The 19,750-nt window shown below is 40.5% G+C and overlaps 1 protein-coding gene across 2 annotated transcripts in view; it reads right to left on the bottom strand.

Moving 5' to 3' along the window:
- Positions 1-4,084: 4,084 nt before the first annotated feature.
- commd10 (COMM domain containing 10) overlaps positions 4,085-19,750 on the bottom strand; it is a 53,416-nt gene continuing 37,750 nt past the window's right edge. The window contains exons 6-8 of one of the 2 annotated variants that reach the window (XM_051423052.1): positions 17,611-17,722; positions 5,163-5,222; positions 4,085-4,693 (exon numbers count right to left, since the gene is read on the bottom strand). In XM_051423052.1, the coding sequence (XP_051279012.1) occupies positions 5,200-5,222; positions 17,611-17,722 (135 nt within the window). In that variant the 3' untranslated portion in view covers positions 4,085-4,693; positions 5,163-5,199. The remainder of the gene's footprint in view (positions 4,694-5,162; positions 5,223-17,610; positions 17,723-19,750) is intronic. The other variant, XM_051423053.1, reaches the window with a different exon arrangement.

The raw sequence follows: 19,750 nt of genomic DNA on the forward strand, positions 1-19,750 counted from the left end.
AGGTATTTATAAATCAGAATAAGTATAACCTGTTTAAGAGGCTTGGCTTACACGTCTGTCTTTTGAATCACAGTGGCATGCATACAGTACACATCAACTCTTTTCACTGGTTTCATGAACCAAAATATGCAAAGTAATTTTATACACAGTTTCATTAACTTAACTGTCAAACCATCATATAAACTAGGAATACCGGGGAAATTGGATTCCTGGGAACCTGGGAACCATGAAAATGCTTTAAATGAACTATTACCTTAATCTGGTTATTCACATGTTCATGTAAATAGACTGAATTATGGAGACAGTTTTAGAAATGTGGGAAATACTGACAAAGGTGTAGCAGGTTGGCCAAATTTTTATTCAGTTGGTGTCCCGTTATAGCACCTCTTTCTGCTAGAGAGCACAGTAATAAATATTTTATTAACCAGACACACGTAAGGGACAATGGCATGCAAAACAGATAGTTCTTGACACAACACAGATTTATTGTGACTACCTCTCTGCTATTGTTCACTTTTTATTAACTGCTCATAGCTCGCTTGTCCATTGTGAAGAGTTGTTCCTCATAAAAGCAGACTGGTGCTATCTGTGCAGCTTAATACTATTGTTGTGACTCTGGTCTGTTGTTAATCTTTTACAAAAGGCACTCATGATCGTGTCTCCTTTGTTTTTTGAAAGTAGTGGTTGTCAAACAGGCACAAGACAAGCATAGTTGCAGAGATGGAGAACAGACACGTGAACATACTGTATACACAACGGAAGCATGTAGTATTAATAGTCCACACACACTCAAGTGCTCACGAATGCACAATTCAGTGTTTTGTCGATGGTAGGAAGCAATGTCCACACTAAGGTGGTTGCATTTTTTTAAAAAAACACCCAAAAACTGCCACAGCTAGAGTTGTGCAGTACATGTACGAACGAGTCTTAAACAACGAATTTGACAAAACTGAGTCACCATTGTCGATGACCAAATCAGTAGCTTTAAGCAGCTCCCCTCACTGGTGACTGAGAGCACCGTTGTTAACTCAGCCATGATACACTCCCTCGTTAAAAGACTATTAAAAGACCACGAAAGCCACAGAAACAATCATCATCTGATAACTCAGTCGTAAAAAATAATAGGCTGAGCTATTAACCTTCTGTACAGTGCTTGTAAAGGCTAGTTTTGTACTGAACTAAATGTGACAGACCAGAGACAGACTGAATGTACATACTGAAGTGCCTCTGAACATTGATTCCACCGCTTAGCTTAAAGAAGTAATTATCTTCACGGTCAGTGGCTACAGATCTTTGAAATGAACTGAACAAAATGATTCGAATCAGCTAAGTGATTTGTAGATTTAGCCCGTGAACAACACAGCAGTGTATTTCGGTCATAAAACTGTAAGGATGGAAGCTAGTTGGACATAAAGTCGGTTTTAATAAACATGCATGACTACTGTGCTTGCTCTTAGGGTTCAGTCACACCACCATAAAAACATAACATCTAAATTTTGGTTTTGGAATCAGTTCATTTTAATTGAATTGCCTCAATGACTGTATCTCCTTGTAGAGCAAGCACACACTTATCTGTTGCTTTCACATGCAATTTAATTTTGACATGCAAATTTGCTATGGTGACCACTTGCAAACAGTCGTGACAGGGCTTTCCCTCAGCGCGGACCAGAGTCTAAAAGTGTCCAAAAACCGCAAGTCACTGTGTCACTAAGCCTTCCTGTCATTTTCTGATGCGTCCAAGCACTTAACAGGGTAAAGCTATGCTGCGTTGAGTTGGATTTTCTCTCTAATTTGGGTTTCTGTTTACCTTAACAACATCAACAGGTGTTATTATCTTACTTTTAAAAAGCTTTTCCCATCCACATCCCATCATGAGACCCAGGAGAGTTTTTTTTTATATAAATCAGTGGTGGAAAACACCTGCTTAACATGGGTAGCGAGCACTGGGTTCAACTTTTTGCTTGCTTTTGTGTGTCGTAGAAGCCAACTATCAATGTCTTTTATCTGTGACCACGCTCTGTCAGCTCTGTAGGACCTCGCAGTGAGGTGAGTACATTAGACACTTATTAAAGCTGGAAAAGCACAACAGCCCGCGCAGACTATCCGCTCTGCAAAAACCGGTGTGTATGTTTGTGTGGTGTCCAGCTTAACTTAGTTTGCCTCATCACACACACCAGAGCATGCAAACAGCTTTGACAAGTACACGCAGAGACACAACTCACCAGACATAAATACACACACTCAGACACACACTCCCCCTATCGCTCTCATCGGGACTCTGTGTGCTGTGTTCTGCCTGATCTCAGTGTGAGTCTCAGTGTGAGAGTCTCTTTTTTTCTCCTCTTTTTTTCCAGGCGGCCATCCTTGCTCGGCCTCGCCATCTGTTCTCCATGCTGTGGAACACGGCGCTCCCTCTGGCTGCAGGCGCTTTCACATGGTGGCAAAAATTGTCAATTGGATTTTAAAAAAAAGCACTCAGGACAGAAGTGATTCAGGACATGGCTCAGACTGTTTTTTGGGACAGTTAAGTCACCCAATGAGTCATTTTCTTATTTTGTTTAGCAAATCTAGTGTGTGTGTGTGCGCGAGCGCGCGTGTTCGTGTGTGAGAGAGAGAATATATCCATGTTCGAAGGTTTACTCTGAGTCTACTATAACGTAGGAGGAAGAGAAAGAGAATGCTGTCTTCTCTTGATGTATTACACTGCCTTAATATTTTTAGTATCTTTGAGGGTGGCAGCTGTAAGTAGGTTTCTCATAGTAAAAGTGGTGAATTCATCCATTTTACAAGGTGGAAGTGGGAGTTTTTTGTTGTTTGCTTGTGTGTGTGTATTTATGTTTTTATGTCCTCTCTACAAGCCAATTATCACACAGCTTGCCACCTGCTAAGGTTAGACATAAAAAGCAACAGAACCACATGGGAAAGTTGTTTGACTACTGAAGGGACAACTTTTTGAAATGAAAATTTTGTTTGTGAACAAGGTTTAAGGTTCATAAAGCAAAGAGACACGAGTAATTCAATTATACAGGAGACTAAATCTGTATAATCTCATACTTACTTTGATCCATCTAACCATTCCCCACCGTGTCTGTGAAGCGGTGGCGGCAGGCTAAGAAAAGTAGACTAAATGTCCTTCTTCACGACCTCAAGCGCCTCCTGGGGGATCTTGAGGCGTTCCCGGTCCAGATGGGATATATAATCTCTCTAGTGTGATCTGCGTCTGCCTCCCAGTAGGACGTGTCAAGAATACCTCCAACATGAAACATTCAGGAGGCATCCTGGTCGGGTCCCCAAACCACCTCAACTCACTCCTTCGGCTCCTCACTCTGCTTAAAAATTAGCCCCTTAAAACATCGGTATCCGCCAACACCGCACCAACCTGACCACCTGTTGATGTTACCCCTGCTTGTGAACAAGACCTTGAGAAACTTGATCACTTGGAGCAGCAACTCACTCCAAAACCAAAGAGGGTTTGTCCACAGGAGCTGCCAGAATCAACAGACAATGAAAGTTCCTAGTTGGTGCTCATTAATGTATGTTGGCACATAATTAAGCGGACAAGTGAATAGTTGGTTTTCTCTGCTTGGAAATCTGACCCCAACACATTGTGTATTACACTTCACAAAGGTAAATTCCTAATTTTGATAAAAAGCCTAACGTGACAAATCTAAAAGCAGAGTCATTGGGAAGATCTGAGGGGTTGGGAGAATAACACCTGGGAACTTCTAAAGTTTTGATACAAACAATAGAAGAGAAGAATTATGTGCATGCACACACACACACACACACACACACACACACACACACACACACACACACACACACACACACACACACACACACACACACACACACACACACACACACACACACACAAAAGTTAGGACAGATGCATGAACAAGGACATATTCATGCACTCATCTACACACAGACACATGCATGAGTGCGTGCGCGCGCGCACACACACTCACACACAGACACTGGAGGTCCGCTGTGCCTCCCAGAACTCCCATCTGTTGAACCAGCAGTCCAGGTTGGTCTTAATGAGAAATAATGAGCCTTCACTAAATAACAACAGCTTGGATGGATTTTACCTCCACTTCAGATTTTATTAGAATGGCATGGACACTAGTTTATTGTCCAAGTAACAAACTCATTTGTTTCAAGTGAAAATAACATTTCATTTATTTTTTCATTCTTTTTAAGGGTGCAAATGATTTTTTATGATCGCTGACAATTGGCACATTTTAAACAGATCATTAAAACTAAGTTACAGGGCAATCAAACATTAAGTTACTCACAGGGTATAGAAAAATGTTACTAAGAAACTTGTTTCAGCACAATCTATATTGACAAATGTAATTTTCCCACCATCCCCTTGATGAAGACATAAATACTCAGCGTAAAATCTGATTTATCACACTGACGTCTCTAAGTTATGAGCACAAAACTGAATTACATGAAGCTCAAAAGGGAAAGAAACTCCTTCCATCAATTTTCTGACATTTTTCTCTAATAAATCAGAGCAAGTATGGAATTGCCAGGCCTCTAACAGCTGGCATAGCTGTCAGCAAAAAAACTAACAATGCATGTGTGCGTGTGTGTGCGCATGTATGTTTGTGTGTGTGTGTGGTTGTACAAAGAGCACCAGGCATCAAGTCAGGGAATCCAACTGGCCTTGTACGATTTCAAGCTGAAAGAAAGGGGAGAAAATGTTTGAGTGTTTGGAAAATAGAAATGCACAAAAGAAACACACACACACACACACACACACACACACAAACACAAACACACACACACACACACACACACACACACACACACACACACACACACACACACACACACACAAGAAAAGGTAGACAAAGTCCAACAGAGAAAGAAAAGAGAAATAGGAAACAAAATGTATCAAAGTATGAAGGAGACAGGCAGGCAGATGGATTTTGTCAGGCAATGTCTGCCAATCAGGATGATATGCAACATGGAAGAACTGAAACACAAAGACATATATGCAATGTGACATCAAAGTGGACACACACACACACACACACACACACACACACACACACACACACACACACACACACACACACACACACACACACACACACACACACACACACACACACACACACACACACACACTGTTTTAAAAAACAGACCTTGTTGTAGAACTCAAGCAGCTCCTGGTGGTTAAAATCAACAAAGACATTTTCCTGAACCTGCAATGAGAGAGAGAGAGACAGGAGAGAGAGAGAGAGAGAGAGAGAGAGAGAGAGAGAGAGAGAGAGAGAGAGATAGAAAGGTAGGGTTAGAGAGGGTCAGAGAGGTTTAAGAGTGAAGGGTACAAACAACCTAACAAATAAGAAATAGGAAGTCCAGAGATGTACCAGAACAACAGAGCGGAGGATAAAAAAGCAGCAATAAGAGCACATGCGTAAGAGTCATGACCAAGACTTTTTCACTCTTGTGCTTTCTATAAAAACCTTCATCAATTATTACTGCTCTCTGGCCAGCACGTACTATCCTCTAAGTCTTATCCATCAGAGTGTTTAAAAATACACTGAAGGCAAAGTCACTGTCCACTGTGGTGGGAAAACTCATCGCTCTTTCTCCATTCTGTTTGGCTCGCTTTTAAAAAGAGACTGGCCACATCATATGTAGCCCTTGCTTAAGTATGTTACAATATATTGTTTCAACACTGACACCACAACGGACACAAGCAGTAACATTGCAAAAGCACGTAATGTGATACACAAAATTAGGCCCAAGATGGAAACACGATGGAAACTACAGACGTTTCTCCACCGCATGGTACGGCTCGAAATGACTCTGCTCGCTCTTTTTTGGTTTTCCATTATGTTTGGTATCACCTTGGTCAGTGGTACTACGAATTAGAGATACCAAAAGCGAGTAGAGTTCCAGCCCAGCTGTACCATGTACTTGAAATACGACTTATTTTACTGCTTCTTTTACTTTATCAGGAAAACACACTGTCTATTCCGTCTGATAAAGTAGACTGATTCATTTAGCATACACGGAAAAAGACAAGCTAACAAGTGCCTCATGTGGATTTTTGCATCCAAGAAAAAATAAGGTTAAAAATTGCGGCGTCCATTATTTGTAAGTATTTCCATTTAAAAAAAACAAGATGATACAGAGCAAAAAACATTGTTCTGGCTGTGTTTCCTCTTTCTGAATTCTGTCTTTTTCTTTTCTTTAAATCTGAGCTACAGAGTTATCATGAATTATGTAACTTTATAATATTAATATAGCAAGATGTATTTCAACAAAGTAAAAGGAGACAAGAGAAAATAGTGTCTGTTATAAAGTAAGGAATTAAATCAATATTACTACAATGATAGTGCAAATGTACCTTAAGGAACTTTTTTAGCAATAAAATGGATAAATGTGTCTAATGAAGCTGGGATATATAAAGTTTTTTTAACACTGCTCCAATATTTTAAAGTTTATTTTCAGGGCCAGGACAAGCCCTGTGTCAATTCTTACTGATTTATACAGTGTCATTATGTGCTTATTCACCTGGGAGGTTACAGGTTCACCAAGGAGCATTTTTCTTTTTCTTTTCCTTTCTGAAAAGGCTGCAGGCTTGACGAACTATCAAGGGACCCGAGGTTCCGCAGACAAACACAAGAAACCAAGGGCAACCATCACTGGACTGCTATCATCACCATCATCACCCCATCAGAAACCAAGGCCCCATGAGTGTACGTAATGGCGAGACACTTTATCAACACCCATCATTGAGAAAATAGCTAAAATGTGTGCAATGCTTTCTAGGTAGCACAGAATGTTAAGAGCAGTTTTGTGGCCAACCAAAGTGCACTAAGAGCCGTTGTGCTGAATTTTGATAATAGCTCTGAACTCCTGGCACCAACAAGGAGGACAGGAGGAAAGAAAGGAAAGGACAGACACAAAGAAACAAACATAAAAAAAAAAGACAGAAATATGTGCTAAAAAGACGTTAGAGCCACATGGGAGCTGTCCGATTATACACTCCAGTCTGCAGATCTCTTCCCTGCAGTTTGGTGCTTGGAGACTAAATAGGGCTTTAGGGCTTGAATCTATTCGACTTGCTGGTTGGGTGGGTGGAGGGAGGCCATGTGTCACAGTAAATTAATGACAAAAAGATATTAATTAGAAGCAACGTTAAAAGTCCATAAAGGAGAGCACAGAGGGAAACTGTTATCTCTTGTCAAAGCCTCCACAGCATGAGGAAAATGTAGGGCAGCCTTGAATTTAGCTACGGCTGAGAGGGAGCTGCAAGGACAGCCGCTGAACGACAGGTAATAAGACAACTTATTAAAGTGTTGTTAGCGAGTCAGATACAATGAAAAGGAGACGCACATCAAAGTAGCTCTACAAGCTGATAAATTATTTCTCAGAGTAAGCAAGGTTGTTGTATGGAAATTGTTTGATTTGGACTAAAAACTGGGCATGCAGTTAAATTAACTCAATGATAAACACACCCAGTGCTTCCAACGGCACTGATCTGAGTCTCAGTTCACACCATTCAGTTTTCTATTGATCTCCGCTGTGAGCAAACACTATAATAATGAGGAGAAACCAGCACTGCATAATCAGTTATTGGGGTTGATGGTCTTTGGTGTGCTTGGGTCACAGTAACAACACCAGCAGAGTTGGAAAAATAAAGCAACTCGTCAGCTAACTGAGCTGTCTCTGTTGTTGTCTGACAAAGGTGAGACAGAGGGCAACCAAAAATGCAGTTTTGAGTGTGTGAAATATGATGTCGATCAAAACTGAGCTACAATAAAGTGAAGACAACAAACCAGACTGTAACACTTCCTGTCTGTTACACAGGGGTTGAGGATGAAAGTGTGTGTTTGTGCTTACGTGAATGCGAGATTGACAGGGCGTACTGACAAGAATTTCCAGGCACTGCTGGGTGTGCGTGTGAAACACTGTTTTGTCTTGGGAACACAGGCACAAGGGTGTGAGTGTGTGAGTGCGTGTGCGTGTGCGTGTTTAGCCCATCCCATTGTTCCTCAGGGTTGAGATTTTGCCAGGCAGTAACCCAACGAGGCTCTGACAGATCTAGGCTAACACTAATGGGGATAGGATGCATCATCCTCATGATCACAGCCCTATACTAGCAGTATGTGCATGCATACACACACACGCGCACGCACGCACGCACACACGCACACACACACACACACACACACACACACACACACACACACACACACACACACACACACACACACACACACACACACACACACACAGAGATTCTTATCTGTCTCAGTGCCAAAATTCTGTGTGTCAGGATACAGAAAACAGGATTAACCCTTCAAGATGATCAGAAATTCACTTGCATCTGGTGTTCCATATGCACTACATGTCAGAGTATATTATTACAATATAGGCTACACACTAAGGGAGACCCAACACATGAGAGAGAATAAGCTAACAAAAGAATAATAAACACAAAAGAAATCAAGGAAATTTCTACAAACTTATCCTTCAATAACTGCTGAAAAGTGGGACTAAATATTCTGTTGCAGCTCTCGGTACAAGTCTAACAGCTTTTGACAAGGTTACTTACTACTAATTCCCAAGATGAACAAAGTCAAGGAGGGATAATTGTGAAAGAAGCTCTATATAGTTTACAGCAAAATCCCTCAAGCCCAAACTGAGTGAGGATACCACAATGTTATGGAAATTCTGGTTTATAGCAACTTGGGTATTATTTTCATAGCTTCGGCCTTCATTCCTCATTCTAATAATAACATTGTACTCATCAAGTTAGTTTCTGAAATCTGGGAGTGTGACAGCATAGCTAAAAAGAAACACAAAAACACGGGCAGTCAGGTTTTAAACAAACCTCGACAAAGTTAGTCAGACTTATCTGGAAGTAAAGACAAAGATTAAAGACTTGAGTTTTACTTTGAAATCAACTGGTAGATAACAGCTTTTGCTGATCAGCAGAGGATGAAGCCTACTGTCTTCAGTGATTCCCTAACTTGGGTTTTTGCATATGATAAGCCTTTAAATGCATTAATCTGTTATTCCAACTCCCTTGAACATATTTCATCATCTCACCCCACCAACGCAGTGCTGTCTTATTGCAAGGCTTATTTTGGTTTATTCTTCTTAGGGCTTAGTCTTGTTCTGATTGGCTCATGAGTTTTTCCCCATTGGACTTCATGCTAGTGGTGTTACCCTGTGTCCAGATCTCAGGACTTACCAGAATGAACACAGTGATACTAGAAATAGAAATGAAGGCCGACACTACAAAATCAGAAATCCAAGTTGCAGCATAAAGTATACACCGGAATTTCCCTTTAGAATAATTAAGCACCAAACTGAAAAAGTCTAACCTTGAGAGGCAGCTGGATTCGCAAGATCACGAAAACATGAGCTCACACGAGAATACGAGCAGGCTTAAAGCTATGGGTTTGTGGCCCAACTACTGTGGTACTGGATCAATCAGCGTCTTTTGAGGAAGTACTGGCAGCTACAGGGGTGGGTAGTTCTAGTTAATATTAGAACTGGAGAGTATTTCTTCATTGAGAGAAGTGCAAATAAGGGCACTGAAGGATTTTCTCAATGGAAAACATCGCCCATGATAGACAGTGATAGACAGATGGTTCAGTCAGGTTAGAAAAAGTCTATTCGGCCTAAAGCTGAGAGGGAAACTCACGTGGTGTCATCTAGCTGAACAACTGTGGCTGCAGTCATGTCAAGAGGAGAGCAATTTAATGATTTTAAGCATTAAGCTGTTTTTGTGTCCTTGAGTGAACCATTAAATGGTTCATGGTGTCAGTAATTTCAGTTTATATAAGACCACTGTGCACTACGTTGAGCAGTGGTATTCTCATACCACAAGTTTCTGAGTATATGGCTGGGTGGACGCAAAAAGGCACTCTTCAGAAATGATTTGCCTCAGTGCAATAAAGAATAGCATTGATTTAAAACACTTGTCAAAGCAGTTAATTTTTTTTTGCTGAGTGCTCCTCAGAAACTGAATTTCTTACTTCTCATGATAAAAGCAAAGAAAGGCAGGGTGGGAATAAGGAAGGGGAGAGGGAGTAAAAGATGACAAGGAAGAGAGATTGACAAAAACAAAGAGGGGAGGGGAGAAATAGATATGAGAGAAATGAGGAGCGGCAAAATGAAAGCCAGAGAAGAGAAGAAAGTGAAGCAACACAATGACAGAGAATGAGAACTTAAGCAAAATAATGAGAAATTGTGATAACCCAAGAGAGATTTCATTGTTACAAACAACCAAAAGCATCTCAACATCAAACTATAAAGAATTCACTGACAGAAAGAATTTGTCTTATATCCAGAAATGTTACGTCAATCCTAATATAACAACAAAGCTGCCTATAAATTCAAAGAGAGAAAAAGAGAAATGGGACGAGACTGTTTAGTGTCTGTGTGAAACTGTCTGCTGGGTGAAGTAATCTTAAAATATGCATTGCAAAGTCCGTACGAGACAGACATGGAGTGAACAAAATCAGGCTCAAGTGTCGACAACAAGTGCCAATCAATCTTCTGCAGTATAGTGAAGTGACGTGTAGTTTGTGCGTCTCGGAGAAAAATAGAGAAGTTTTTAAGTTTTATTGTGCCTGTGTGTGTGTGTGTGTGTGTGTGTGTCTGTGCACACTGTGTAGCATTTGAGAAATCAGAAACTTCTATCATTCTGTTGTATATTCGTGTAGAAGTCTTGTGTCTCATTATATCTGAAGACTGCTCCACAGTAGAGGACACAATAACATTATCAATTTATATTCATATTCTTTTATCATTATTAAAGAAGTTCATTGTTGTTTTCTTTGGCTCACTCTTGATCCTATACCTTTTATTTTGTGGGCTGTACACTTAATTTAGCTTGGTTTTATATACTGTCTTCACTGTCTCTTATTTTGCTCTCTGTCAGTTCTTGTTCCTGTAAAGCACATCTTAATTTCTGTTTGAGAAGTCATCATAAATAAGGTGCATTTCCTTGCATGAATGTAGCAAATCAGGATTTTTTTCCCTCCTTTACTCCCTCCTTCAGTCCAAGGAGGCTGTTTCTCCTATAGGAACGAAGTGGATGTTCAGACTATTTGTCCTGCATTAAGAAAATTCAAAGAGCCGCGTTGGTGTGGGTGTGTTGGTACAGGTAGCAGTCAGGAAATAAATCACGGTCCAATAAGACCTTAAGATTATGAGACATTAAAACACTGGAAAACAATACTAGGAAAAATCATTTTCTGTAAAGTAATGATGAACTAAACAGAGGAATGCCCACGTGGAGCTATCTCAGTGCTTGTCTCTTCATCCAGAAATGTCACATTCACACCAGGTCTTAATTTGCAGAAAAAAACATGATGACTGAGAGAAAAACAAAACAAAAACAGATCCATGTCCTATTGGTAATTACACAAAGTGTAAAGCATTTTTTAGGCCACTTGGCATCACAAATGACACAAATGTTTCAACACATGCATTGAATCCGCAGATTTTGGCAGTTCAGAGTATTTAAAATCAAAATGATATTTACGCTGACACAAATAGCACCTCTTCCAAAAATGCACAAAATGTGCTACAGTTTGTTCCTGCTTGACTAAATGCTGTTCTGCTTTTTTCGCTATGACACCAGCACAGCATTAAATCAGCATCAAAAGAAAGGGTCACTGTACTTTTGCTAGCTCAAGTGCTCTGCAGAGAGAGAGTATGGTACATTATAGGTCCTCTGTGACTTTGCTATATTATATGCCTTGTGTGACTATGAGCTCTTTGACAGTTTGTCCAACTGGAGCTCTGCTGCTGCTTGGTTGTTGACTTTTGCCTGACAGAGAGAAATCTTGACAGTGAAAGACAAAGAGAGAGAGAGAGATGGAGTGCACAGGAGGCTGAGCTGTCAGATTTTGGCATCATTTTATCCTTCCTACTCTCCACACACACTAATAACAAATACACTCTTCCCTTGCTGTTTTACTGTAATTTACACATACACAAACACAAAACACACACACACACACACACACACACACACACACACACACACACACACACACACACACTCTTTGTTTTTTGGCTTCACCACAAATGATGACCATTTTTAATAAAAAATATCTACAATCCTTCCTTATGTTGCCATGGGTGCACACCTCTTTACAAAAACCTGATGACTGAGCAACTGTCAGTCTATCTTTCTATCTGTCCTATCAACGTGTCTGCATGCTTGACTGCTTCTCTGTCTCTCTGTCTGTCGGTCAGCTTACAGCAACCAGAGTATATGTGTCATTACTGTTTGTCAGTTAGCTTGAAATACACGCATGTCTGCCAACCTGTCTGCCTGTCTCTCTGTCTTTGTGCCAGCCTACATTCACAAGCTTCCCTGGCTGTCTGAGCTGCATTCTGCCATGTTGCTGAAGGATAGTCAGCGGGGGTTATTTTATGAGGACATGAGGAGGGTTGTCTGTCACTGGGCATGCACGCAAGATGACAGCAAAAATAAAACTGCGGCACGAAGACACCTGGTAATATTTTCCACAAACAGGTAATTGTGTGGAATAAATTGGCATTTCGTCCTCACTGACATTCTTTTTTTTAAAATCAGAAATGAAATGAGATGAAATTGTTTTTCATAAGCCAACTTTACTTTGTTTTTGTATGCAAGTTCAATCCGTGGCTTTGATTTATAAAGAACAACTTATTGAGACATAAACAAATGTGGGCGTACTTTGCTCGCACATAAGAGTGTGTTTGGTGTGCTTGAGGATGTGTTTGAGATGTACTGGGACTGATATTCAGAACACGAGCAGAACATTTTTTGTCAGTTATTTTAACCCTAATACAGTTTTTGTGGTATGAAGAGAATCTAATGATTTTGAGGACCTTCAAGACACTCAACGATGTCTTGCTGACACCTGCCTCCTCAGTTTGTATAAGCACATAAACACTGCACGGAATCAAAACAAGACCAGGCCAGACAAGCCTAGGTGAGTTGGAACACAATGTCTCCTGTACCCCAGTGTTTATAGTAAGTCAGTAGAGGGCTAGATAGTTACAAATGCTCATAATTTTTCTACACTACCCATTTCTGTTTCATCTGTTGTCTTCTTTCTTTTCACCGTTTTTGCTAATTATGTTTGCCATAAAAACTTGCGACAGTTGGAAACTCAAATCAGATTTCAACAAGAGCGAGGATCAGTCCAAATTGGGAGGGCCCGCTCATATCCTGTCTAAATACTGCAAAGTAGACTGGCCGAGTTTGACAAGCAGTGTTCCTCTGTGTGCTGTGAGGCTGCAAGGGCCTGGCGGGCCCCTGCCATGGCTGTGGACCATTCAATACCTATGGACATTAGGAATTGAAAAATAAAAACTCTATGACCACCAACCGGTTCAGCCTGGAATGGATCGGCCGTTCGGGAATCTTCCCAAGCTTCCCAATGGCCAGTCCACCCCTGAATGTGTTTGTTCAGCTGCATAGCTGTCATTGAAAACTCACTAACAAAGGCAGCTGTACTGTCAAAACACAGTCTTTTAATGTCTCAATACAGATTTTTGTTGTTTGCTTCAGTGCTACAGGTGTGCTTCCTCTTCTTTTATCTTGCAAGTGTTTCTGTCCATCTGTCTGTGCCCTGTCAACACTGTTGAGGTTTGCCTAGTTTGTAACCACCGGTTTTCACTGTGGAGGAGGAGTAACGCAGATGGGGAATTTGAGATGGGTCAAAGGTTCTTCTGAGGCGAATAACGGGTACCAAATTGGCCTAAGCATTATGCTGACTTTAATTAATAGCTTTCTACTCATTATGGCACACTAATCAAACTAAATGTATTATATCAAACATCTAATATGTTATCCAACTACGTTTTACAAACAAGAAGAGGATGGCATAATAAGGCAATTACAGTATGGTGACAATTGACCCCCAAACATTTAAAATGACATGATCTATTAGAACCAGCATTTCTCAAACTCCAGCATGCTGCTTGGTATTCCCTTTAGCCAGTTAGCTGACAGGCTATTGTGAGTATGTGTATATATACAGCACAGACTATTAGCATTTGGACTGGATTTAGCATAAACTATGATTAAATTTCATGTAAGTTGTCTGTAGTGAGTGTAATGGGGCTTCTTTGAAGTCTGTGACACTAAACCTTTGTATTTCTTTTAAAACTTCTGCTGTGCCCTCACATGTTTCCTCAGGAGCCATGCTAGTGAGGAGGTTTATCCAATGAGTACTGAAAATATTGTGCTATTATATTATAAATATTGTGCCCTGTTCATTATAACTGTGAAGATTCAATAACAGACAAACGTCTAAATCAAAATTATTATTACAAGTGTGTAAATACTGTTTATTTTACATATAATAAAGGTCCATGCTCTGCATGTTTGTATTCAACTGTTAACTGTAAGAAAGGTTATACAAGCTGAATTTGCTTTTCTATGTTCTCCAGTAGTTGCAGTACTTTGGTCCTTAAACTTTCTCTATTTCATTTATTTTGCTTGTGATTTCCTACAATTCAAAACTGACAGCTAAATCTCACCTGAAGGTCCAATTAACCCAATATAGAAAAAATTAAATGGGAAAAATGGAAATCTACATTTCCATGACAACCTGAAAAACGTCATCATGTGATACGGCTGAATGCCCCAGAGGAGTTAAATGGAGCTTGAGGTGAGACTGTTTTGTCAATTCCCAGAATGTTTTGCAACCCCCGAGAGAGAGGGGATGAACCTGCTGCATTTAACTGTAAGTGTAGGCGAAGAAAGCAGTAGCAACAGTTTTCCAATCAAGAGAAAGTAACTCTTACCCAAAAAAAAGTGACTCTTTGTTGTCTCCAGTCTTCAGTTAGTAAAGAAACTGTATTTTCTCTGCCTCTGCTATGGTTGTTTTCCCACATATGATTAGTAGAAAGGAGAGTCTGACACCCTTGACTTTTATTTGGAAACCTGATGTTCACAATTGATGTTTTAGGTGTGTAATATATTGCTACTCAATTGTACAGTAGCTGATCAAATTCTCAAATCACTTCCAGCACAGTATGTTTGGTCTGGTATCCATTTGGGTTAGAAAATGTACCAGGCACAACAAAATGGGCCCCAAAGTTCAACCTTCAATAACTTTGGATTTTTGTTTTAATTAACTATACCAGTCCACAATATTCAGCTCCTCTTATGCGTCAGATTCTTGGAATTATTCAGCAAACGCTGCAGACAGAGGCTTTACACAAAACTCTTATGTGCCCGTCAACAACAACAACAAAAAGAAATCAATAGTTCAAAAAACAACCATGTTTAATCTTCCCATGACCCTTTGAGCCCAGAGCCATCCAGAAAAAACTGCCTGTAGGAGCCTCATAAGCACTTTGCATTGATGCTGAAAGGGGGGCACCATGAACTGGTATCCACATCCCCAACAGTGCCCTGTAGCCATCGCACAGTGACAGACATGGAACCTCAGAACGTCAGCCATTCACTAAAAGCCTGTCGACTACAACAAATAGGAGCTGTCAAGCCCAAACACTAGCAACTGTCAATCACCTCTGGTATTTATAACAGAAATGAGCACAAGCACTTATGTGCACACACATGCAGGCCCACACAAACACACACAGATACAGTCCTATTCTCCAAAATATACAAAGAGAAGATATTTCCCAAACCCCCGTCAGACTTGACATACGACATACATACACAAGATGACATGATGGAAAACCCTTCCTGTACAGTAAGGGGCCTCCCAGATACATGTAAAGGGGCACATATGTCTTTCTAGTTTCTGTAAGTTGGAGAAAACACTTGGGAATGAACAGACCTAGAACATTCATCAGTCTGAATACCTTATCACTCTAAACTTTTGCTTCCTTTTTCAACGGGCCTTTTGATAATGTTCTCATTCAATCTAAACATCGGGGAGTAAATAATAGCATAGAAGAGGGGGGTGTAGGCTGCTACCTAAGGGGAGACAGTGAGAACTTTGACAACAATCAAAAGAAAAACAAGGCAGCAAAGCAATAAACAAACCGGGCTTTTGCTTTGTTTTGTGCTGAGACAGGAGCTAAGAGGCAGCAGGTTCCAGGCCTGACAGGATGAATTCCTGAAAACACACTGGGACACACACACACATACTAACTATTCCATACACACACACACACACACACACACACACACACACACACACACACACACACACTATGCAGAGGCTGCACATACCCAACAACAAAAATCACATCACATGCATAATGGATTATATACTGAATGTTATTTAGCACGATTAATAATAGCCTAAGTGTTTATATTCATACTACTTAGAAACTGTATGTTCAACCATTTATTAATTTAAGCCATTCATCCATATTAGCTATTTCAACTGTTTATCAGTTATCCTACTTTTAGCTAACTATTTTAGCAATTTATCTGTTACATTTTGGTAACTATTTCACCAGTTTGTCTATTATTTTTTGCTATTTCACCATATATGCATTAGTTTTCATTCAACTGTATCAATTAGCTTACTGTTAAGCTAATTATTCAAACTGTTTACCCATTACTAGCTAACATCAATTATTCATACTTTTTACATAACTATTTTAACTTCTCTGCTAGTATTCATGCACTCTCCAAACACCCATATTCATTGCTGCCTGCCTATGACCTCCCTCTTGTACACCATGCTGCTTCACAATCACTACATCTTTCTCTGTCTCCCTGTCCCTCTCCCGTCGTCTCTCCATCTCTCGTTGGAAAGATGCATCACCCTCTCCTGATGTATTCCTTTTCTCTATCTCTGTAACTTCGCCTCAGCTCCTCTCTCCCCTTGCATTAAGTGACGCCTTGTTATAAACAGCCCATCAGTGAGCTGTCCATCCGTAGCTTGGCTGTGGACTGACATTTATTAAGAGTCAGCTTTGCCTGCAGTCTCACTGCCTGTCTGTGCATTCCCACATGAATACAGAGGACCAATTAGAGGAGGAACAGGGCATATGTCTACATGCTCGGAGAGGCAAGGCCACAAACACAAACAAACACCCAAACAGATACGGCAGACGGACAGAGGAATGAATGTATGGAGAAAAGGAGACAGGGAGAAAGAAGACAGGAGAGAAGAGGAAAAGGGGGAGAGGAGAGGGGAGGAGAACTTTGGATTTGAATATATCTCAATAATAGTTGAGCTACTGAGGAGAATCTCCTTTGAGCAACACCAAATTAACAGTAAACTTTCAATGAAAAGGGAACACTACCTACTCTGCTAAATATGTGCTATAATAAAGGCAGAAGACAATAACTGTGCTGTGTCTGTGAAGAGACATAACAAACTTGCTTAATAAATACACAGCACCTTTATTCAAAACATTAAACACACTGGGACACCCTGCACAGTCAAATTGTACAACACACTCATTCAACAATGATGAGGCTTGACATTTATGAGCAGCAGGAGGTAGCTACCGGGGCTAAACAAATAACATCCTCGGTGGTGGGCTAAATAGGACGATGGCTATTTTGCCTATTGGTTTTGTCACAGATGAATGAGGTCACCTATGTCCTGTCTGTGCAGTTTGTGTATGTGTGCTTGTTCATTATTTGCTTGTGTGTGTGTATGTGTATTGTCCATCTACCTCCCCAATTAGAATCCACCACATCCTGTGTTATGGTTGGGGACAATGGGAACATGACTACGCTTCCACCAGAGCGTATCGGTCCCACATCCGCCTCTTGAATCTTCACATGCTATGCAGCAAGACACAGTACAACACGAACATGAGTGACAATTATTGATGATGATGATGATGATGATGATGATCCATCTTTGAGGGATCCATTCATATATTAATGACTGGGTGGAGACAGGAAAACAGGGAGATGCAGAGAGAAAGAAGCCCCTCCACACCTGGAATCTGGAACATTGCTGGGTTCCTCGGTCTGTTATAGTAATTAATTTTTGCCTTTCACACGTAGGCCTCCATTCTGGAAAAGTTCCATGTTGACTTAAGACAGAACTGATATTAATAGAGCTAAGATGTTTGCTTGGTATGTGGCATCTGGCACGCAAGACTGAGGAAGGCAAAACGGAAAGTTTATCTCATGTACAAGGTAAGCGGCTGTTGACCAAAACATGACACACAGTCCACTCACACAGGTGTTCTCACTTATGTTGCCTTATTACACCTCTTCTCAAGACTAAATGGGCGTGTTCAAACTGTACTTAACAAACAGCTTACTCATGCTCGTGTTAGTTTTGCTGCAACTGTTACGGCGGGACAACTGACACAGTTATCGCTGACTAACTTCGACCTGAATAAAGGTCAAATCAACCAGAGGAACTGAACAACACCTGTGAGGTTGTGTGGGATCTTTAAGAGTAACACTCTTCACTCAGCACTTCTTCAGGTTAATTCAAAGGTGCAATGCGTATACATATGTGAAAAGAACAGCTTATGTACTTATTAGTGATGGCACACAAATGTAAAACAGGATCAATTGAGATCAATGCAAATGTCATTAAAAACGATATACAAAACATGCACACAAGAGAAAGAGAATGAATAAATAAATAAATAACTAAATAATAATAAATAAAAAACAATGAAGAATGGAAGTGAATATGTAAAACAAATAATGTAATGCATGTAAAACAGACCTTGACCTGTCATAGCAACAAGACAGAGGTGTAACTAATAACATTAATGATGGCTCCATTCCATTTAAGCACAACATAATGGACCTGGAACTGAGAAAACCTAAATTTAATGCAGCTTTCATTAATGTTACGAATTACACCTGTGCATTTCAAGCTATGTCATGTCAAATTGTCTGGTGTCTGTTTGTTTGGCATTTACAGATTATACAGCAAATTACAAGGGGATAGAGAGGGACACGCAGACAAAAAGAAAAAGATAGAAACACAGTGGTGCTGAGAGAACAGAGTGGCCTCTGCTGGGGTCATTTGTCAGGTCATTAGGTTCGACAGTTAATGAAATAAAAGAATATTAAAGAATCTCTCTGTACTGTCCAACACAGAGAGTGGTTGTTTCAGTGTGGAGTGTCCTCTTTCACCCACCACTTCCCACCCTACACACACACACACACACACACACACACACACACACACACGAATATGCCCATACACCCACCCACGCACACACACACACAAGTGCTCTTTTTCTCTCCAAGTCTGTCTTTCTCTCTTACACACACACACACACACACACACACACACACACACACACACACACACACACACACACACACACAGCTGACAGTCTCTAGGTGGGCAAGGGTGGGATTTTCACACGCCTCGCTCCCCAGAGCCCATTCAGTACAGTACACAGCATGGCAGCAGGACATACACACAAAGCCTGGGTTTGTCTGCACCCAGTGGGCCACTCACTGAACTAGAATGACAGAAACACACTGAAGCATGGATGCAGATACATGCACGGACTCACACAAACGCACACATCCACACACACTGCATTTGGAGCCTTATTTCTGAGAAGCAGAGGCCTACAGAACTAGTCTTTGTCTTTTTGTGGCCCACAATGAGAACAAAAACATGGATGGACAGAGTCACTATATGATTAACATCTTAACTAAGTAACTGACCTTTTAGAAAAAACTAAATTACCAAGTATTAAGAGAGTGACTAATCTGACTACAGTAAACTCTTTCCATTAAGCTGAGGCATATAAAAGTGCTCTGTGTTGGACCATTACTGTAAAAACATTACTATTATTAACCTAGTCAAACTCTTGCAAA

This window comes from Dicentrarchus labrax, unplaced genomic scaffold, assembly GCF_905237075.1.
Source record: "Dicentrarchus labrax unplaced genomic scaffold, dlabrax2021, whole genome shotgun sequence".
Lineage (NCBI taxonomy): Eukaryota > Metazoa > Chordata > Actinopteri > Moronidae > Dicentrarchus > Dicentrarchus labrax.